Source organism: Nymphaea colorata, chromosome 2 (genome assembly GCF_008831285.2).
Source record: "Nymphaea colorata isolate Beijing-Zhang1983 chromosome 2, ASM883128v2, whole genome shotgun sequence".
In the NCBI taxonomy this organism is placed as follows: domain Eukaryota; kingdom Viridiplantae; phylum Streptophyta; class Magnoliopsida; order Nymphaeales; family Nymphaeaceae; genus Nymphaea; species Nymphaea colorata.
In genome coordinates, this window is record NC_045139.1 from 16,321,555 (window position 1) to 16,338,452 (window position 16,898).

At 39.1% G+C, this 16,898-nt stretch overlaps 1 protein-coding gene across 3 annotated transcripts; it reads right to left on the reverse strand.

The window, feature by feature from the left end:
• Nucleotides 1–900: 900 nt before the first annotated feature.
• Nucleotides 901–16,021, reverse strand: LOC116248137 (alpha-galactosidase-like). 3 transcript variants are annotated; one of them, XM_050075956.1, is made up of 15 exons: nt 15,775–16,021; nt 14,422–14,480; nt 13,729–13,785; nt 13,582–13,616; nt 13,341–13,444; nt 13,159–13,234; nt 12,519–12,577; nt 12,357–12,422; nt 11,548–11,631; nt 11,179–11,243; nt 10,703–10,785; nt 10,514–10,604; nt 1,549–1,598; nt 1,300–1,440; nt 901–1,165 (listed from the first exon to the last, which is right to left on the reverse strand). In XM_050075956.1, exons 1-15 carry the CDS (start codon nt 15,939–15,941, stop codon nt 1,079–1,081), a joined length of 1,224 nt encoding a protein of 407 aa, XP_049931913.1. In that variant the 5' UTR covers nt 15,942–16,021; the 3' UTR covers nt 901–1,078. The 3 variants fall into 3 exon arrangements, with proteins under 3 accessions (XP_049931913.1, XP_031476612.1, XP_031477911.1); XM_031620752.2 differs by lacking the exons at nt 10,514–10,604; nt 10,703–10,785; nt 11,179–11,243; ... (7 more) ...; nt 14,422–14,480; nt 15,775–16,021 and adding exons at nt 1,751–1,841; nt 1,938–2,020; nt 2,456–2,520; ... (7 more) ...; nt 5,084–5,142; nt 6,517–6,746; XM_031622051.2 differs by lacking the exons at nt 901–1,165; nt 1,300–1,440; nt 1,549–1,598 and adding exons at nt 9,572–9,850; nt 9,982–10,122; nt 10,325–10,374 and having other exon boundaries at nt 15,775–16,011.
• Nucleotides 16,022–16,898: the final 877 nt, after the last annotated feature.

Genomic DNA, 16,898 nt, shown 5'->3' on the forward strand with positions numbered 1-16,898 from the left:
ACAAAAATCCAATGAAACAATGAATTGTTGTCTGAAAAGCTCGCCATCGTCCTTCAGTTCCGTTTTTCCATCATTTTTGAATTAGATTTCACGAGTGATTTTATTTTATTTATGTTATTTTTCTTGAAAGTTAATTAACCATATAAGATTGAATCATGAGGACGAAAATTGTTATGCGAATAGAAAAGTTATCTTTTTTTCCTGTCGAAATTAAATTTTAAGAGCTGGCGAAACTCAAAGGCCATTAACTTTAGAACTCTATGCATGGTAGAAATGAGTGTTAATATTATAAAAAGGTATTGAGCGGCCAAATTGAAAGGCCTGCTGTAGCTCTAATAGTTCACGATAAATATCATAACACTAGTCATCTCTTTTTGGCTTTTGATCTTCTCTCTATTATCAAATAAATAATAAATAAGGAACTGAGGAACAGCGAGCGAAGAAGAAAAAAAAGTAGTATCTTTGAAAGCATGGAAAGATTGCTAAAGAAAAGCTTCTTAATTAAATTATTGAAGACCATACTTCGGATCAGGTCCCCTCGCACGGTCCGGCTGATCGGTGGTGATTCAACTCTGGAGCTCTAACATAGATCTCGAATCCGAGATCAGATTCGCAAGTTTGATTCTAAAGCAGGGACAACTTCTTGATTATTCGAAATTCACTGCGTAATTGCCACCAAAGGAGACTACTAAGGGCTTAATGACCAAGCAAAAACCAGCTCCCACCAGCTGGGCGTTCAATTCTCTTGGGATGTCCACCCATCAAATTCAGATTTCGCCTGACTATTGTGGCATGTAATCATTTGGATCGTATTTAATTTGACCTGATAATCAAATTTAAGCTCCGGTATATAAATGTAGAATTATGGGAGAATTTTCATAAGCAACCAAAATTTGAATGTAAGAAGAGAAACTAATGTAACTGCTTTATTTCCTTGATTGCAAACAGCTCTACTCTAAGCACACTATTCCTCTAATTTAATCTCCGAAACAAAGATGTAGAATCGTCTGAAATTCAAATGTAATCAGGTTTGAATAGGAAAACTAAATGTTGCTGGCGCTTCTCTTCTTCTTCTCCTTTACTGAGCAATGAGCACGTACATCTTGCAGGCGTGAGAATCGACAGTGGCCGTCAATTCTCTTCTTACAGATGATCTGGTTGTATGCTGTCACAAACACAGAGAACCCCACAGTTCACGTCAGTCTACCATGACCATGTGTTTTTTCTTATTCAATTCAATCTATTGAGGGAAGCCATGAATGACGAAAGTTCATGACAAATCGAGCCGTGCATCCTTACCAACCATACGTTCCGCACGTCAACTACAGCATCAGATTTTAGCCCAATGTCGTTCCACTTTGCAGTGATTGAAGACTTGAAGGAGCTCCTGTTCCAGAGCACGACCGCCACTCTTCCTCCGCTTAATGGGCCTGCCCATACCTTCGATTTGCAAAAGAGTAAAAAGAAGTAAGAGCAACAAAAGATAACATGGGTACAAATTTAAAGACCTTAATGTCTTCAACAATATCATATGCAAAGTTATGGTACCTCCAGATCATTGTGCGTCATCACTTTCTTCCCTTGTACTCCAAGCTTGTCTGTGACGTTAAGAAAAACAGAAATTCATATCAATCATCATTCAACCTCAGGCAAATATGCATGTCTTCACTGCTGCTGCTTATCAAAAGATAGAAGAATGTTTTACAGAGAAGCAAATAATAAATAATATCACTAAGCCCTTTCATAATACCTTGATTAATGGCGATTACCTCCTTGTTGCTTAGTAGTTCCAGTGTTTCGTTGTTCATTGACCGAAGATCACATCCTATCAGCAATGGAGCCTGCAAATGGGCGTTGAAGTTAAGAAAAGAGGTCGTTGACAACTTGGTGTACAAGAAGAATTATAAGACGGAGGTTAGCAGAGAACGTAGGGCTACCTTCATCAGAGCCCAGATGCTATAGTGTGAACGGTATTCCTCCAAAGTCATTCCACCGTTGCCAACTTCTAGCATGTCCGGATCTTAATCACAGTACAGCAAAACCACCATCATATTTAATCCACGTTATTGTCATGAAAACATAAGCAATCTTAGAGTTGAAAAGCTGAGATGAAATAAGTTTGAAACTGCAGCAATCATGACAGGAGACATGCTATTATTCACTGAGGAAATATTTTTATCACCCCCACCATTTAAATGCTTCTGCAGTAACCCACACCGCAAATATTACAGATTGGTTGCACAATTATTAGTTCATAGTTTCAACAATATTATAGAATGGCAGTTAGTGGCCCCCTAAACCAATCTCGAGTCTGCTAATTCGATGATTAGAAGGGACAGTGTCCTTAATCTCTTCAGTATATCCTTGAGGCTGCCATGGATTTGACAGCCCTCTCCCTTTCTCTCTCCAGTATTAAGAAAAAAACAAAGCAAGGGTGAAGATTTCAAGAAGTTACCATTCCAGGCACCTGGGCGAGCATACGCTGCCCACTTGTTATTTTGATCGGCCAGAGTGATGACACTGAAACATAAAAACATAATATGGGATCAATGAAGTTACAGGCATCAGATGTTTCAAAGATGAATGTGGGCTATCAGCAGACCCGTGCAGCTAAAACTCAATATCACTTTAGCAGTCTATCCACACCTAGCTTCAGTGTAGCTTGTTGCTAATCATGTGCTGCAATAGTGCCATATCTTACTCAATTTACTTAGAACAGCTAAGTGTATATACGAGTGACAGGAAGAAGCACAATTTATGAACAAAGTTCCTGATTTACACATGGAAAACCAAGGATCTTACCTATTCCAGGAATCAGTGATGTCATTGGTTGTTCTCCAGCTATTTCCTATTGCCGGAGCCCAAGTGGCTGGGTCCTCTTGTCCCCTGCATCCATGCTTATGAAATAGTCAAAATCTAGACCTTGGGATTTCTGAAAGTTCCTACTAATTTTTGGCGCATTTAGAGAAATTTTTTGTACATTCACGGTAATGGTTGGATACCATGAGAACATCCCAGATCAAGAAATGAGAAGAAATTCCATGGAAAATTTCAGCATTTTCAGTAAGTATGAACCAGTTCATGGGCTTATTCATGGCCATATAACAGCAGGTAAGTGGCTGAGCTAGCTGTGGCTAATACTGGAGTTCTTTCGAATAAAAATATAGCATGGAAAGGAAGAGAAAAAATAATAAAATCTATGCACCTCTCTTACCATTCACAAAGAGAGAAAAATATTGGTCTCCCACTACGTAGAAGAGCATTGCTCATCTTTTTGTACCTGTCATTCATCAAAGCCTTATTTTTCCCATGCAGATGGATTTAACAGCATAAGCAAAACTCTTGAGCATTATATTCAAGAAAGGAAAAGCACTTGCCTTTGCTTGATGTCGACTCCCTCATTGTTGCAATTATCATATTTCAAGTAATCAATGCCCTGCAGAAGACCATGATGAAGAATGTGTATCACTTCTAAAATGATATCATGGGCAAATGGCAGTTAAGATCTAAGTAATTTCTACCTCTGCTCGGAAGGTATAGCTACTAAAAATTCCACAAAAAGGAACAGTAACGTTTGGGCCGCTTAGAAGACATTAGTGAATACAGAGGTTTTGCAGTATCCTCTCAATTTTTTTGGTTGAGAAACACGAGAAAACTGTCCTTATAGGCGAAATGGTAAAAAAACAGAGCTCTAAATCTACCTTCCATTCAATTGGTCGACTACAGAGGTGCCAATCATAAATCCTGCAACTGCAGTGCTTGATACCATTTATTGTTCCGTTGCCAATGGTGTTCACAGTTCATTTTGGTCAGAGTTCAGAAACTAAATTGACAGCCCTTCCCGAACACTTGAAATTATCCATCACTCAGGATTCCAATTCGCACCATCCAAATTGGTCGTCAGAGTGACATAAGAACTCCACATCTGTGATTGGTGCATGCAACTGAATGATGGCACCAAGCCACATCCAGACATTAGATGACACAAAAATTTACTCGCTAGTTCTGAAAAAATCTACAGCTACGTAATAGAAAAGATCTCTACATCAGATATTGATACCATTCCATTGTTCTTGACTATGTAATAGAAAAAATCTCTAGATCAAATATTGATGAATCCATGGAGCAACGCAATGATGGCACCAAGCCAGGTCCTGTGATTTGCTAACACAGATCTACAGCTATTTTTGAAAATTAATTGGTTGGTATGAATTGGTATTTGGCCCTTACCCAGGAAGCGAAGGTCTTAGCATCCTGATCTTCATGCCCAAGTGATCCAGGCATCGTCTTGCTGCAAGTCAGTGTCCTGCAGGGCAGTCAGAAACAGTCACATGCTTTGAACCTCTTATACCTGTTGTTTGTGAGTAATAAATCTTCAGAACTCTAAGAGATAAAGTCATGGCATACCCTGCATCAGAGTAAATTCCAAGCTTGAGGCCTTTCGAGTGGACATAGTCTGCCAAGGCCTTGATGCCCGAAGGGAATGTGGAGTTTTTAGGCACCAGGTTGCCCTGCCGATTCAACCAGCAACACCCCGAGTTAACACTGAACGGTTCTCTCTCTCTCTCTCTCTCTCTCTCTCTCTCTCGCTTTTTCAAAAAGCAGTAGACTGCTGAACCAAACTCAACAGACACTTTAAAATATTCCTGCCATAAATTGGATAACTTTTGTACCTGAGAGTCTCTCTGTTGCTCTGCCCAGCAATCATCTAAATCAATTGAAAAATACAGAAAAACATTCTTCAGTTACAGTGTTTGACCAAGAAATTTGTTTTGAATGAAAAGAAAGAGCACGCACCCAAGTTTATGTACTTGTACCCAACTTCGGATAGCCCCGTGTGCACCATTGCATCCGCTGCCACATGAATCCATAGAAAATAATCACTTAGTTGTTAAATTAGGCAGTAAACTATGCTCTAGAGTACAATGATCCGTTCGCATCTGGGTAGGGAGTTAGATTGTTCCGATTCAGATGAAATCAGTAAATTAGTGAACATTTTTCTTATTAATATCTAGATTGGATATATATTGAGAAGTCGGATTTTTTTTTAATTGTAGGGTTGCGGCAATGAACACTTGATTACCTGTTTGCCGAATGAGGTCCTCGTTGATGCCGCAATAGAAATGGTTCCAGCTGTTCCACCTGTACACCGGAGAACGAGCAGAGTGCAATTGTAAGGATTTGTTTGGCAAACTGTTCGATTTGCCAAATGAGTCATAAGGATCACCAACGTTTTAAATCTAACACGATTCACGATTTCGAAATTTCTAAACAAAATTTATGCGAATAAAAAATTTCTCAAGTTTAAGATTTTGAAATTTCATAACTTATATATACGTGTATTTATTTTGTTCATGCATCCCGATTATGTGAGGTTGAAAATTTTTCCCAATCTCGAAATACCAACGTGGTCAGAAGCGACGACAAAATGGGAATGCAATTAAAAGGTCTGGAACAACTTCACAGTATGTCACCAATGCTACACAAGAGCAAGCAAGTAAAATAGTGCTAATACCGAGTGGGGTGCGTCTAATACCCAGCCATATTAGTGTCAAAAAGGAGCAGAGTTAAAGAACTTTTTGTTACAGCAATCAAACTATTTTCAAAATTTTTTACGGTGGTTGAAATATATTTTTTCAACATTTGTATATATGTAAAACTATTTTTTTTTAATTTACATATAAATTTTTGAATTTTTTAAAGTTTAAAGGGAGCCAAGCCCCCTGCCGTAACATTTGGTGTTCCAAACCCGGATCATCTTAAAGAAGGTGGGGGGTGAACCTGGGCCCCCTCATGCTGTCTATACACTGGACTCAATATATTTTACAAAATGTAAATCCTGCACTTTCTCTTCGTAGTGTTAAAGTTGAAAGGAAAAGTGCTTTGGCTCTCACTTGGTAGGATATTTCTCCAGTTCACCGGACTGCAAGTTTGGAATGAGAACTCGAGTAGGCCACGGAAAATATTTCCTATCCAAAATTCAGTTATGAGTATTTTGGGTACGTATCCAGAAGTGTTCGGTGCATTCAGTTCAACTCAGTTCAGTCGTTAATACATCAAATTTATTCTATAAAAGCTTGAAGATTAGTATGAACTGCACTGAAAACAAATGCTTAACGATAACTTAGACCGATCGGATCGTGGACGATGCAGTCCGATAGAATCACCAGCCAAATGTAAAAGCCAAAAGACATTATGCACATGCCCACATGTGAAAAATCTCAATATGCATGACACCACTCTAACAAATATGGAATCCAAACCCCTTTCTACCTTTTACGTACTTTGGTGACAGCATACCACTGTTTTTTTTTTTTTTTGTAATGCATTGTCATTGTGTCGGCACAAGAAACTGGACGACGGCCCATGAATTCCTCTCTCTCTCCCCGGCAAGCATCGAAATATTCACGCTATTTTAACAGTATACAATGTACATTGTACACTGATCGAGCACTGCAGGAACAGAGAGAGAAAAGAAAGAACAGAGAAGAAGTGAAGTGAGGTTGCTTGGGTTACCCCATCTGTGGAGTGAAGCCGAGGCCATTCTTCAGCAGGCTCCTTCTCTTCAAGTGGGAGGGCTTATGGGCATCTCTGGCTCTGGCAGCGGCGGCGGTGAAGGGCCACATTTGGAGGGGAAGGAGGAAAAGGAGGAGGAGGACCGTGGGGAGGTGGCCGGCGGCGGCGGAGAGACCCATTGGGCTCGAGAGAAAGGCTGAGGAGGTGGCCGTGGCGGTAGACGTTGGAGAGGAAAGAGGAAGCGCGATCCGAAACGGAAGAGGAGGAGGTATTTATAAGGTGATTTGGATCTATCACTTGTTAGATGAGTCAAATGTGGGATTACAGGATAAACACAGCCCGTTTGTTAGATAAATTTCCCCAAACTGTTCTTCAAATTATAATTGGTGCATGTATATCCAAATGTTGCACCATGATAATAGTATTTCTTTTAACTTCAATGATACCACAAACAAATTTTGGAGTGAGAGATCTGGTGAATCTGGTTTTATTGATTTCTCCTCTCGTCTCAAGACTTTTTAACCCAAAAAATATTTATTTTTACATTGATGTTTCAAGGTAATTTTTTATTTTTACATGAGTGCTCCTTTAAAAATTTAAAATTTTATAAATAGTTGCCTTTAGTCAAAGCTTTCGGGTTGGGCTCCATCCCTGATCTGCAGAACTCAAGCCTACAAGAGACCGTATTGGAAACTTAAAAACCCACATACAACATAGCTTGGTAACATAAAACAGACAAAAAAATAAAGAACATTCACACTAAGTCCCACGCGTTTGCAAGCTTAAGGAAAGGAGCAAAAGAGTTCTACAGTATCGAAGAGATGACTAGTTAGTAAGCATTGCAGTTTTGCAGCATAAAAAATGGAAGTTCACTACAAGCCGCACTAAAAAGAGACAAATGTCTCACACGAAACTTGAACATTGCTTCAGTTGCCGTTTAATTCAAAAGGAGTTGGAAGATGAAATGCTGGAGATTTTGCTTCCACAGTCATTTCAAATGTTCGATCGTCGAGGAATAGTGGAGTGCATGCATGATAGACATTCAATTCATTGCGTTGTTGAAAGGAAGTAATGGAATCGAACTTTTTTCACATGAAAAGACCAACTTCATTTCTTTTAAACAATGTTTTATACATATATAGTCGTGTGGGCAAGCCCCCATCAGAAAAAGGTTGCTGAAAGGAAGCGTCGACATCTTCTATTGTTGCCATTGTTCAACATTTTAAGCCAATTTATGCATGTTTGAACTGCCCGCCTATCTAATTAATTGAACTCCTGCCCTTTTACTTCAAGGCAAACACCTTATGAAGTGTTATGGCTGCTCGTGTGGGGGAATGGGAGGAAGGGTAGGGTGTTTGGCTCTTTACTAGGCAGTAACCTCTTTGTTTTCAAGGTAAACACAAACCACCAATCCTTTCTAAAAAAAATTATATGATGGTGTTGCTACTTGAATATCTAACTTGGAGGACATGATTATCAAAGTAGGTACTTTTGTCAAATTTTGATTCATTTCCCTATATCAATCTTTCCTTCTACTTGCTTCTCTTGATCTAAAATCTATATATCTCATCTAATCAAGAAGTATAGCAACCTTATTGAAGCTTCAAGGGTCACAATATAGCTGATCGAACCGACTACCATGTAAATAGTATGTCGCCAGTTCAATTCCCATAGGTACTACTCCATTGAACTGCAAATGGTGGTGCCACAACCACTCATATCTCAAAGCATACCCTAAACGCGGGAGGAAGGGAATAGTGGGAGGTTTCGACTTTTCAGGTATTAGGCATAGCATCGTTGTTGGAGACAAGATGTGGCAATAAAAATTAAGGCCAGAAGTCATCCACACATGGACTCTTTCAACTTCCACCTTATACTAAACCCATTGGATACAAGTGGATTTACAAGATTAAGTACAAATTTGATGGATCTATTAAGAGGCATAAGACTTGGTTATAAAAGGCTGTGCTTAGGATGATTGCTCCCACGGCAAAAATTTAGTCACCATAACAGTAAGTGGGTGTTCAATATTTTCACTCTCAGTTTGAGGAAAATACTAGAATGGGTGTTGATACGGCAGATGACAAGGCTGGGTTGGTGGCTTTTGATAAAACAAATGGCAAGAGTCAGTCATTATATGTAGATTCTGAACCTCACATCAAGGATAAATACCTGTGTTTGCCCTGTGTTCTCTCTTACTTTACCTCAAATTGTCGGAGTTAAAAAGTGAATTATACTTTTGCTTTTTGATGATCTTTAAAGTAACGTCTCATGTCTCCCAAAATTTAGGAAAACTTTAAAGAACACGTGCTAAAACGCGATGCCCAAAGAGTAGTAAATGGTTGATTTTTCTTTTCAAATTCCTCGTGGCCGAGGGCTAGAATAGCTTCTGTTTGTGGCCCTTACCACCGTTGGGTCAGGCTCCCAAATGAGTCCAGTGATTTGTTTTTACAAAGTTTAGTAGGGACCTTGTGCATAAAGAACTTAACATAAATTTTAAATGTTCAGAGGTCGGAATGAGAGTTAGCAGCTGCAAAAAAAGGATGACTGATATATTAGTCAAGGCATAATAGAGGCGTTACCGCAAGATACCAAAAGAAAGGGTGAAAGCATGTATCAAAGAACTTAACATAAATTTTAAATGTTCAGAGGATGGGATGAAAGTTAGCAGGCAGCCATTTCAAATTTTTGGAATATCAACTTTCTATGCTGCAAAAAAAGTTAAGGCATAACAGAGATGTTACTTCAAGATACCAAAAGAAACGGTGAAAGCATGGCACACTGGGAGATGAAAAAAAAAAAGTGAAGGCTTCGACAATCTTATTAAGTGGTAAGATGAAATACCCACCAGAAACCAACAGAAAAGGGATCCTACAGCCGTAGCATTCTTCCCTGTCCCTGCTATTCGATGCTATTCGATATAGAGGACATCCTTCCCCTCCTGAAGTCAAGTTGTGCATGTCCTTTTGAAAACGTAGTTTTGTCACAAACCCCGTTTCAATCATCACACGGCATTTTGCTTCCAAAATTGGTCTTCAAAGATATCAGCCAAACATGCCCTCAATTTGAACATTGCGTAGATTTGAATTAAAAAATAAGGAAACTGGCAACCTTTTTTTTCTTCCATTAACATGATTGGAAATAACCCTGAGTACATTTAGATTTTGTCTTGTTCCTGCTCTTTTACTGCCCAAGATGGGCAGACTTCTCGTTATTTGTTGGTGCTTCTCTATTCATCTCTTCTTCTTTAGTGAGGAATGAGCACATACATCTTGCAGGCGTGAGAACCTACGGTGGCAGACAATTCTCCGCTCACAGATGATGTGGTTTGATGCTGTTACAAATACAAAGGAACCAACAGTTCACGTCAATCTACCGCGACCCTGGGTTTTTTCTTGTTCAATTCAATCGATTGAGAGAAGTCATGAAAGAAGAAAGGTGAGAAATGGGGCCATCGATCCTTACCATCCATACATCACGCACATCAACCACAGCCGTAGAGTTCAGCCCAATGTCCTCCCACTTTGCAGTGATTGAAGATTGGGAGGAGCCCCTGTTCCACAGCACGACCGCCACTCTCCCTTGTCTTAAAGGGCCTGCCCATACCTTCAATTTGGAAAAAAGAAGAAATTTTAGAGGAAAAAATGAAAAGAGCAATGAAAGATAACATAGATATTTACAGATTTCAAGCTCTTAATGCCTTCAAAAGGACCATGCGCAAGTTTCAATAGTTTAAAAATAATTTGTAAATTTTTTCAGACATTTTTCTCTAAAAGAATAGGTCGCCGATATGGTATTGGAATGGTACCTCTAGATCGCCATATTGCTTCACTTTCTTCCCTTGTACTCCAAGCTTGTCTATGGCGTCAAGAAAATAAGTTCATGTTAGTCATCATGCAACCTCAGTCAAGCATGTCTTCAGTACTGTTGCCTTTCCCAAGACAAAAAAAAAAAGGTTTTACACAGAATTTAGTTACAACTGAGCCCAAAGGTATACCTTGATTAATGGCGATTACCTCCTTGTTGTTTAGGAGTCCCAGTGTTTCATTGCTCATGGACCGAAGATCACATCCTATCAACAATGGAGCCTGCAAATTCATATTCAAAGTCGACCGAAAAGTCACCGCCAAATAGCTGTATAAGAGGATTGATAAAAGAGAACTTCAAAGACCTAAAGCAGGACTACCTTCATCAGAGCCCAGATGCTGAAGTGTGATCTGTACTCCTCCAATGTCATTCCGCCATTGCCCACTTCTAGCATGTCCGGGTCTTAATCACAGTGCAGCAGAACCACCATGATATTGAACCCAAGTTATGATCATGAAAACATTAGTAATCTTAGAATTGAAATGCTGAAATGAAATAAGTATGAAACTGCATTAATCATGATCGGAGACATGTTATGCCCAATTCATTGAGGCAAGACTTTTATCATGTCCGTCATCACTTAGCTGCTTTTGCCGTAACCTACACAGCAATTACAGATGGATGCGATCAGTTGAATGGTAGTTGCAGGTTTGATGATTAGAAGAGATAAGGTCAGTAACCTCTTCAGTCTTCAGTACACCCTGAAGGACGCATCACATAAAGGATCTAGCATCTCTCTCTCTCCCTCTCAAAATAAGGCAAAGCAAAGTATGGGTCAAGGTCTCAAGAAGTTACCATTCCATGCACCCGGCTTAGCATATGCTGCCCACTTATTATTTTGATCGGCCAGAGAGGTGATACTGAAAATTACAAACATAATATGAAATCAAGAACGTCGCAGAGATTAGATAGTTTTAAAGATGAATTTTGTCTATCAGGACGCCCATGTATCTAAAGCTCAGTATCCAGTCAGCTGGTCTAACAGCAACGTAGATTCATACTTGGTTTCAGTGCATCTTGTAACTACGAATTGATGCTAATGCGTTTGAATGGTGCCATATCATAGTCACTTATCGAAAGAAGTAAGTGTACATGTAAATTAAAAGTGAGAAGATTGAGCAAATTCATGAACATTTATAATGCTTGGAAGATCAAGGATTTTACCTGTCCCAACTATCCCTGATATCCCCAGTTGTTCTCCAGCTATTTCCTATTGCAGGAGCCCAAGTGGCCGGGTCTTCTTGTCCCCTGAATCCATGTTTGTGGAACAGTCAAAATCTGGAATTTATGGCTTCTGAATGTTCCTGGTAACTTCAAGGGCTCTTGGAATTCAGAAACTTTGAATTTTGAAGTACATTAAATAATGGTTGGACACAATGATAAGGTCTGGAACCAAGACAACAGATGAAATTCCACAGGGAGTTCCCATTTAAAATGAAGCATGAACAAGTTCATGAGCTTATTCATGTTCTTATGGTCATATGACCAAACTAAGTCACATGGGTCAGGTATGGTTTGGGTACAGGTACGGAGATACGGGTAAGGATACAACAATTTCAGAAAATGTGGGTACAAGGGTACGGCAGGATATAAATATGTATATATGCAAAATAACACAACAAAGTCAAAATGGAAGCAACATTTAAATAACCAGGGGATGTAACTTAAAAACATTACATGTTAGTGAATAATAACTCTAAAAAACAGAATGAAAACTGGGTCGGAAAAATTTAAATCCAGTAAAACTCTAAAAAACAGAATGAAAACTGGGTCGGAAAAATTTAAATCCAGTAAAATTAAGTAGTTGAGATGAGTTTTGATCTAAAGTACCTAAGTGTGACCAGTACCCACTTTTGGTACCAGTAAGGCAATACCGGTGTGTGGATCTTATTGAAGTACCCATTTGACTTAAGTTTCAAATTTAGCTTCGGTAAAGAAGAGAAAAATTAATCAAATCAATGTATCTCTCTTACCATTCACATAAAGAGAAAAATATTGGTCTCCCACTATGGAGAAGGGCATCACTCATCTTGATGTACCTGCCATTCATCAAAGCCATATTCTCTCTTTAGTGGTGTACTAACAGATTGAGGAAAATGGTTGCGAGTTATCTACAGTAAAGGAAGAGCGCTTGCCTTTGCTTGATATCTACTCCTTGATTATTGCAATTATCATATTTTAAGTAATCTACGCCCTGTAGAAGAACATGATAAAGCATTAGCAATACTTATCAAGAGATATCAGGGCCGATCATGATCAAAGTAATTCCTTCCACTGCTCCACCTATAGTGAAGAGTACGTTTGGTCCTACTTAAAAGAAAGTAGTGAATGCAGAGGTTTTGAAGTACGAGAACACCATGTTCACAGTTTCTCATTCAACTCTCTATTGGCGACATGACCAAAAATACTGCCTGTAGTTCTACCATTTGATTCAACTTTCTACCTACAAAGGTGCCAATCACAAATTCTGCAACCATGATGCCCAAAACCATTTACTTTGCCTGAGCCATTGGCTTTCATAGATCACTTGACAGAGAGTTCAAATTTAAATGGGGAGCCCTTTCTGCACAGTTGAAAGCCTAAAAATCCGTCTCTTCCAATTGATACCATTCGAATGTTCTTGACTATGTGATAGAAAAATCTCTACATCAGATATTGATGAATCTTGGAGGAATGGAATGATGGCACCAAGCCAGATACAGTGATTGGATGACACAAATCTGCAGCTAGTTTTGACAATTAGTTGGTTTGTATCAATTGGTATTTGGCCCTTACCCAGGAAGCGAAGGTCTTAGCATCTTGATCTTCATACCCAAGTGATCCAGGCATGGTCTTGCTGCATGTCTCTGTCCTGCGGGGGAGTCAGAAACTTCAGAGTCACATACTTTTAACCTTTTATACCTGTTGTTTACGAGCCATAAATCCTCAAAATCCCAAGAAGTGGAGCCATCGCATACCCTGCATCAGAGTAAATTCCAAGCTTGAGGCCCTTTGAGTGAACATAGTCTGCCAATGCCTTGATGCCTGAAGGGAAGGTGGAGGCTTTAGGCACTAGGTTGCCCTGCCAGTTCAACACAGTAACAAGCTGAGTTAACAACGAACAGTTCCTTCTCTCAAAATATTTGCTTCACCTCCTCAATAGACTATTGAACCAATCTGTCTTGAGAATTAAAAGCCATCGTTGGATAATGTCCATACCTGAGAGTCTCTGTTTAGCTCAGCCCAGCAATCATCTGAAGCAATTAGGAATGAGGAACTACGAACTCATTTTACAGATCTTTATGCAGTTACAGTGCTTGATCCGGAAAAAAAAAATGCATTGGATGAAGAAGGAAGGGCACGCACCTAAATTTATGTACTGATATCCAACTGCGGATAGCCCCGTGTACACCATCGCATCCGCTGCCCAAATCAATACAATGAGAGCAATCACCTGTTTGTTTAAAACTACCAGTGCTTGGTTTATATACAGCAACTGTTGTAGAGTAGACTGATGTGATCGCATTCAGATCAAATTCAGTGGGACTAAAATACTGATGTAATTCTACATTCAGATGGCTTGGATCCAAAATTCCCAACATGACGAACCACTAAAGAAAACTTATACTATCGTTCATGTAAAAATTACTTTGGTCAAAAAGATGCTAGAGGAAGAACAGGCAAGACGTTTAGCCTTGAGAGTTGCATGTAGAAGAGCACCCAGATGAATGAATTTTACTATTAAATACATATTTAACTATGTCTAAAATAGTAAACATTTTTCTTATAATATCTAGTTTAGTTAGATAAATGCTTTTTACACTATTGCTAGAATGATCAAGCAAGAGAAACTTATGGGTATTTGTAATTTTATACTTCCTTTTTCTCTTTTATAAAGGAGAAAAAGTAACTTTTACTGGCATAGCAGTTGGTCCTGTCAAAAATCAACCTGTGATGTTTTCATTTATTATGGCCAAAGTTAGGTACGATTCAAAGGTAGCCAAATCTTTTGCTGCCAACTTTTTCAAAAAATAAAAAATAAAACGAATGAATTATTACCCGTTTGACGAATGAGGTCCTCGTTGATCTTGCAATAGAAATGGTTCCAGCTGTTCCATCTGTACACCAGAGAATGAGAAGTCATGTCCCTCCACGAGACAGGATTATGTGGTTTCTAAGACAAAACATTATACCAATATATGTACTAATTCATGGTTTTGAATCTTACAACTTATATATATGTTTTCTGTTTATGTATCCAAATTAACTGATCGGAGGGGAGAAATTAGGTTGTTTAACGGTTCGAACCACCCCGAACATTTGGTGGTCCGGACCTGGATCATCTTAAATATTGTTGGGGCTGAAACTGGGTCCCGTCGCGTTAAGTTGTCTATACCAAACAGAAAAAGTAAAATTAAAAACAAAAAAAAGCATTCCCTAGACCTTTGACAAAATGCATATATACCCGTACATTACAACATAAGTTTCCGCGTTCCTTCTAATTTAAATAATTTGAGTGGTTTGGAATGGGAACTCGTGTAGGACCTGATCAGCTCTCAATCAAACCGGATCACCTTTTCTTTATATGGAAGCAAGATCCTACAAACTCGGCATGGGTTTCGTTTATATATATATATATACATATATATATATATATATAAACAATTAACAAAGATAGATGTAGAATATCTAAAGCATGGCAAAAATCACAAATACCACATTGGTAAAACAAATATTACAAGCGTTTGAATTTATTTTGTACACTAGTTTTCTGGACACAAAAAACTGATTTTCACATCAGCTTTTTATGTTTGTTTTTCCTAATTTTTATATTTTCTTTATGGTTTCTTTACGGTCGTCGGAGGTGGTAGCTTGTGATTGTATGAAGCCCGAAAAGCTTATCGTTTCGACTCCTCGACAGAGCAAGTAATCCGTCTCCCTGCTTCGGTCTTAAACTATTGGAGCGGCAGCCGGACTGAAAAGAAACACGACGACAAGCTCTTCAGGTGAGGAGAAGCCGTCGGTCGGTCACCTGCCGCAGACTTGTGGTTGTATTACGGCCTAACCTTTCTCCGCTTTTTTTCTTCCTTGTTCGTTTTCCTCGGGAAACTTTGAAAACGGGACACCCTTCAACAAATGAAGAAGCCATGGACGGACGCCATTAATGCTAATTGCTAAAACCACCTGCCCCAATGTACCACTAAAGAAACCATGACCATTTCGTACGCTGATTCTTCATACATAGAAGACAGAACGCATTTGGAACGCTTTTATCACATGCCAACATAAGAACAATCTCAACATCCATGACAGCAAACGCAGATGCGGATTCCTACCTCATCGCATTATCTATCATGCATCAGATAGAGACAGAGAGAGAGAGAGAAGAAGGTATGAGGTTGTTTGAGTTACCCCATCTGTGGAGTGCGGCCGAGGCCATTGTTCAGCAGACTCCTCCTCTTCAAGCGGAAGGGCTCATGGGCATCTCTGGCTCTGCGAGCGGAGGCGATGAATGCGTGGATTTGGAGGGAAATGAGGAAGAGGCAGATGGTGAGGAGGCGAGCGGCTGAGAGAGCCATGGCTGAGGAGCTAAGTGGTGGTGGAGGAGGTTGGAGAGTGCACCCATGATCCAAAAGTGGATGCCCAAGTGCTGCTTATAAGGTGACTGGAGTGTGGCTTAAGGACCCTCCCTGCATCTTCTTCTCCGTGCGGCCCCGCGTCCGAACATATGACCAAAGTCAATTGCAGTTTAATTCACGGGAGAAACAGAGCCCATTTTACTTAAATTTCCTTTTTGCTACATAATATATACATGAAATATGTCCGGCAGATACTTAAAAATTTATTGCTAAAAATGAATTACTACATAAACATTAGCGATGGTCTATAGTGCTACTTTAATAATTGTTTTTGTAGCTTTTTTTTTAGCTTTATGAATCGTGCTCACACACACATATATATATATATATATTGGCCCACTTGGATACTTTTGCTATGTTGTGTCTTGGCTAGGTCTTGAAATTATTGGATCTTTCGTGTGACAATGGAACTAGATTTCTTCAATAACAGAGAAACCATTTAGGGGTCATTGAAAAAGCCAGGTTTTGCTTTCAAAATCAAATTTTTAAAGTGTCGGTGCCATTAAAACTGGGTTTGTGAAAAACTGAGAATTGGCAAAACCCAGTTATGTAAAAGAGAGTAAAAACCTGGGTCCCCTGAGTTATTCATAAGAAATTGGATTTTGGGTGTATCCCCAAAACAAACAAATCAAAGTTTTCAAAACTCATTAAAAAAATATTCTTTTTTCATGACCAAGTTTTCACAAAATTAGGTTAAATGAATGTGGAGTGAGAGAGACTAGAAAGGTATATAGTGGATAATATTATACCATTTCCTCTACCACTACTGTCGATCACATACATACATGTGAGATTCCTCAAATTCTAATATAAAGTTCGAGTTATAGGAAATTGGCAGTTAAATACATTTCTTGCATTTGAAATATTTGCTTGAAACGACGCAAGAGTAGAGAATAA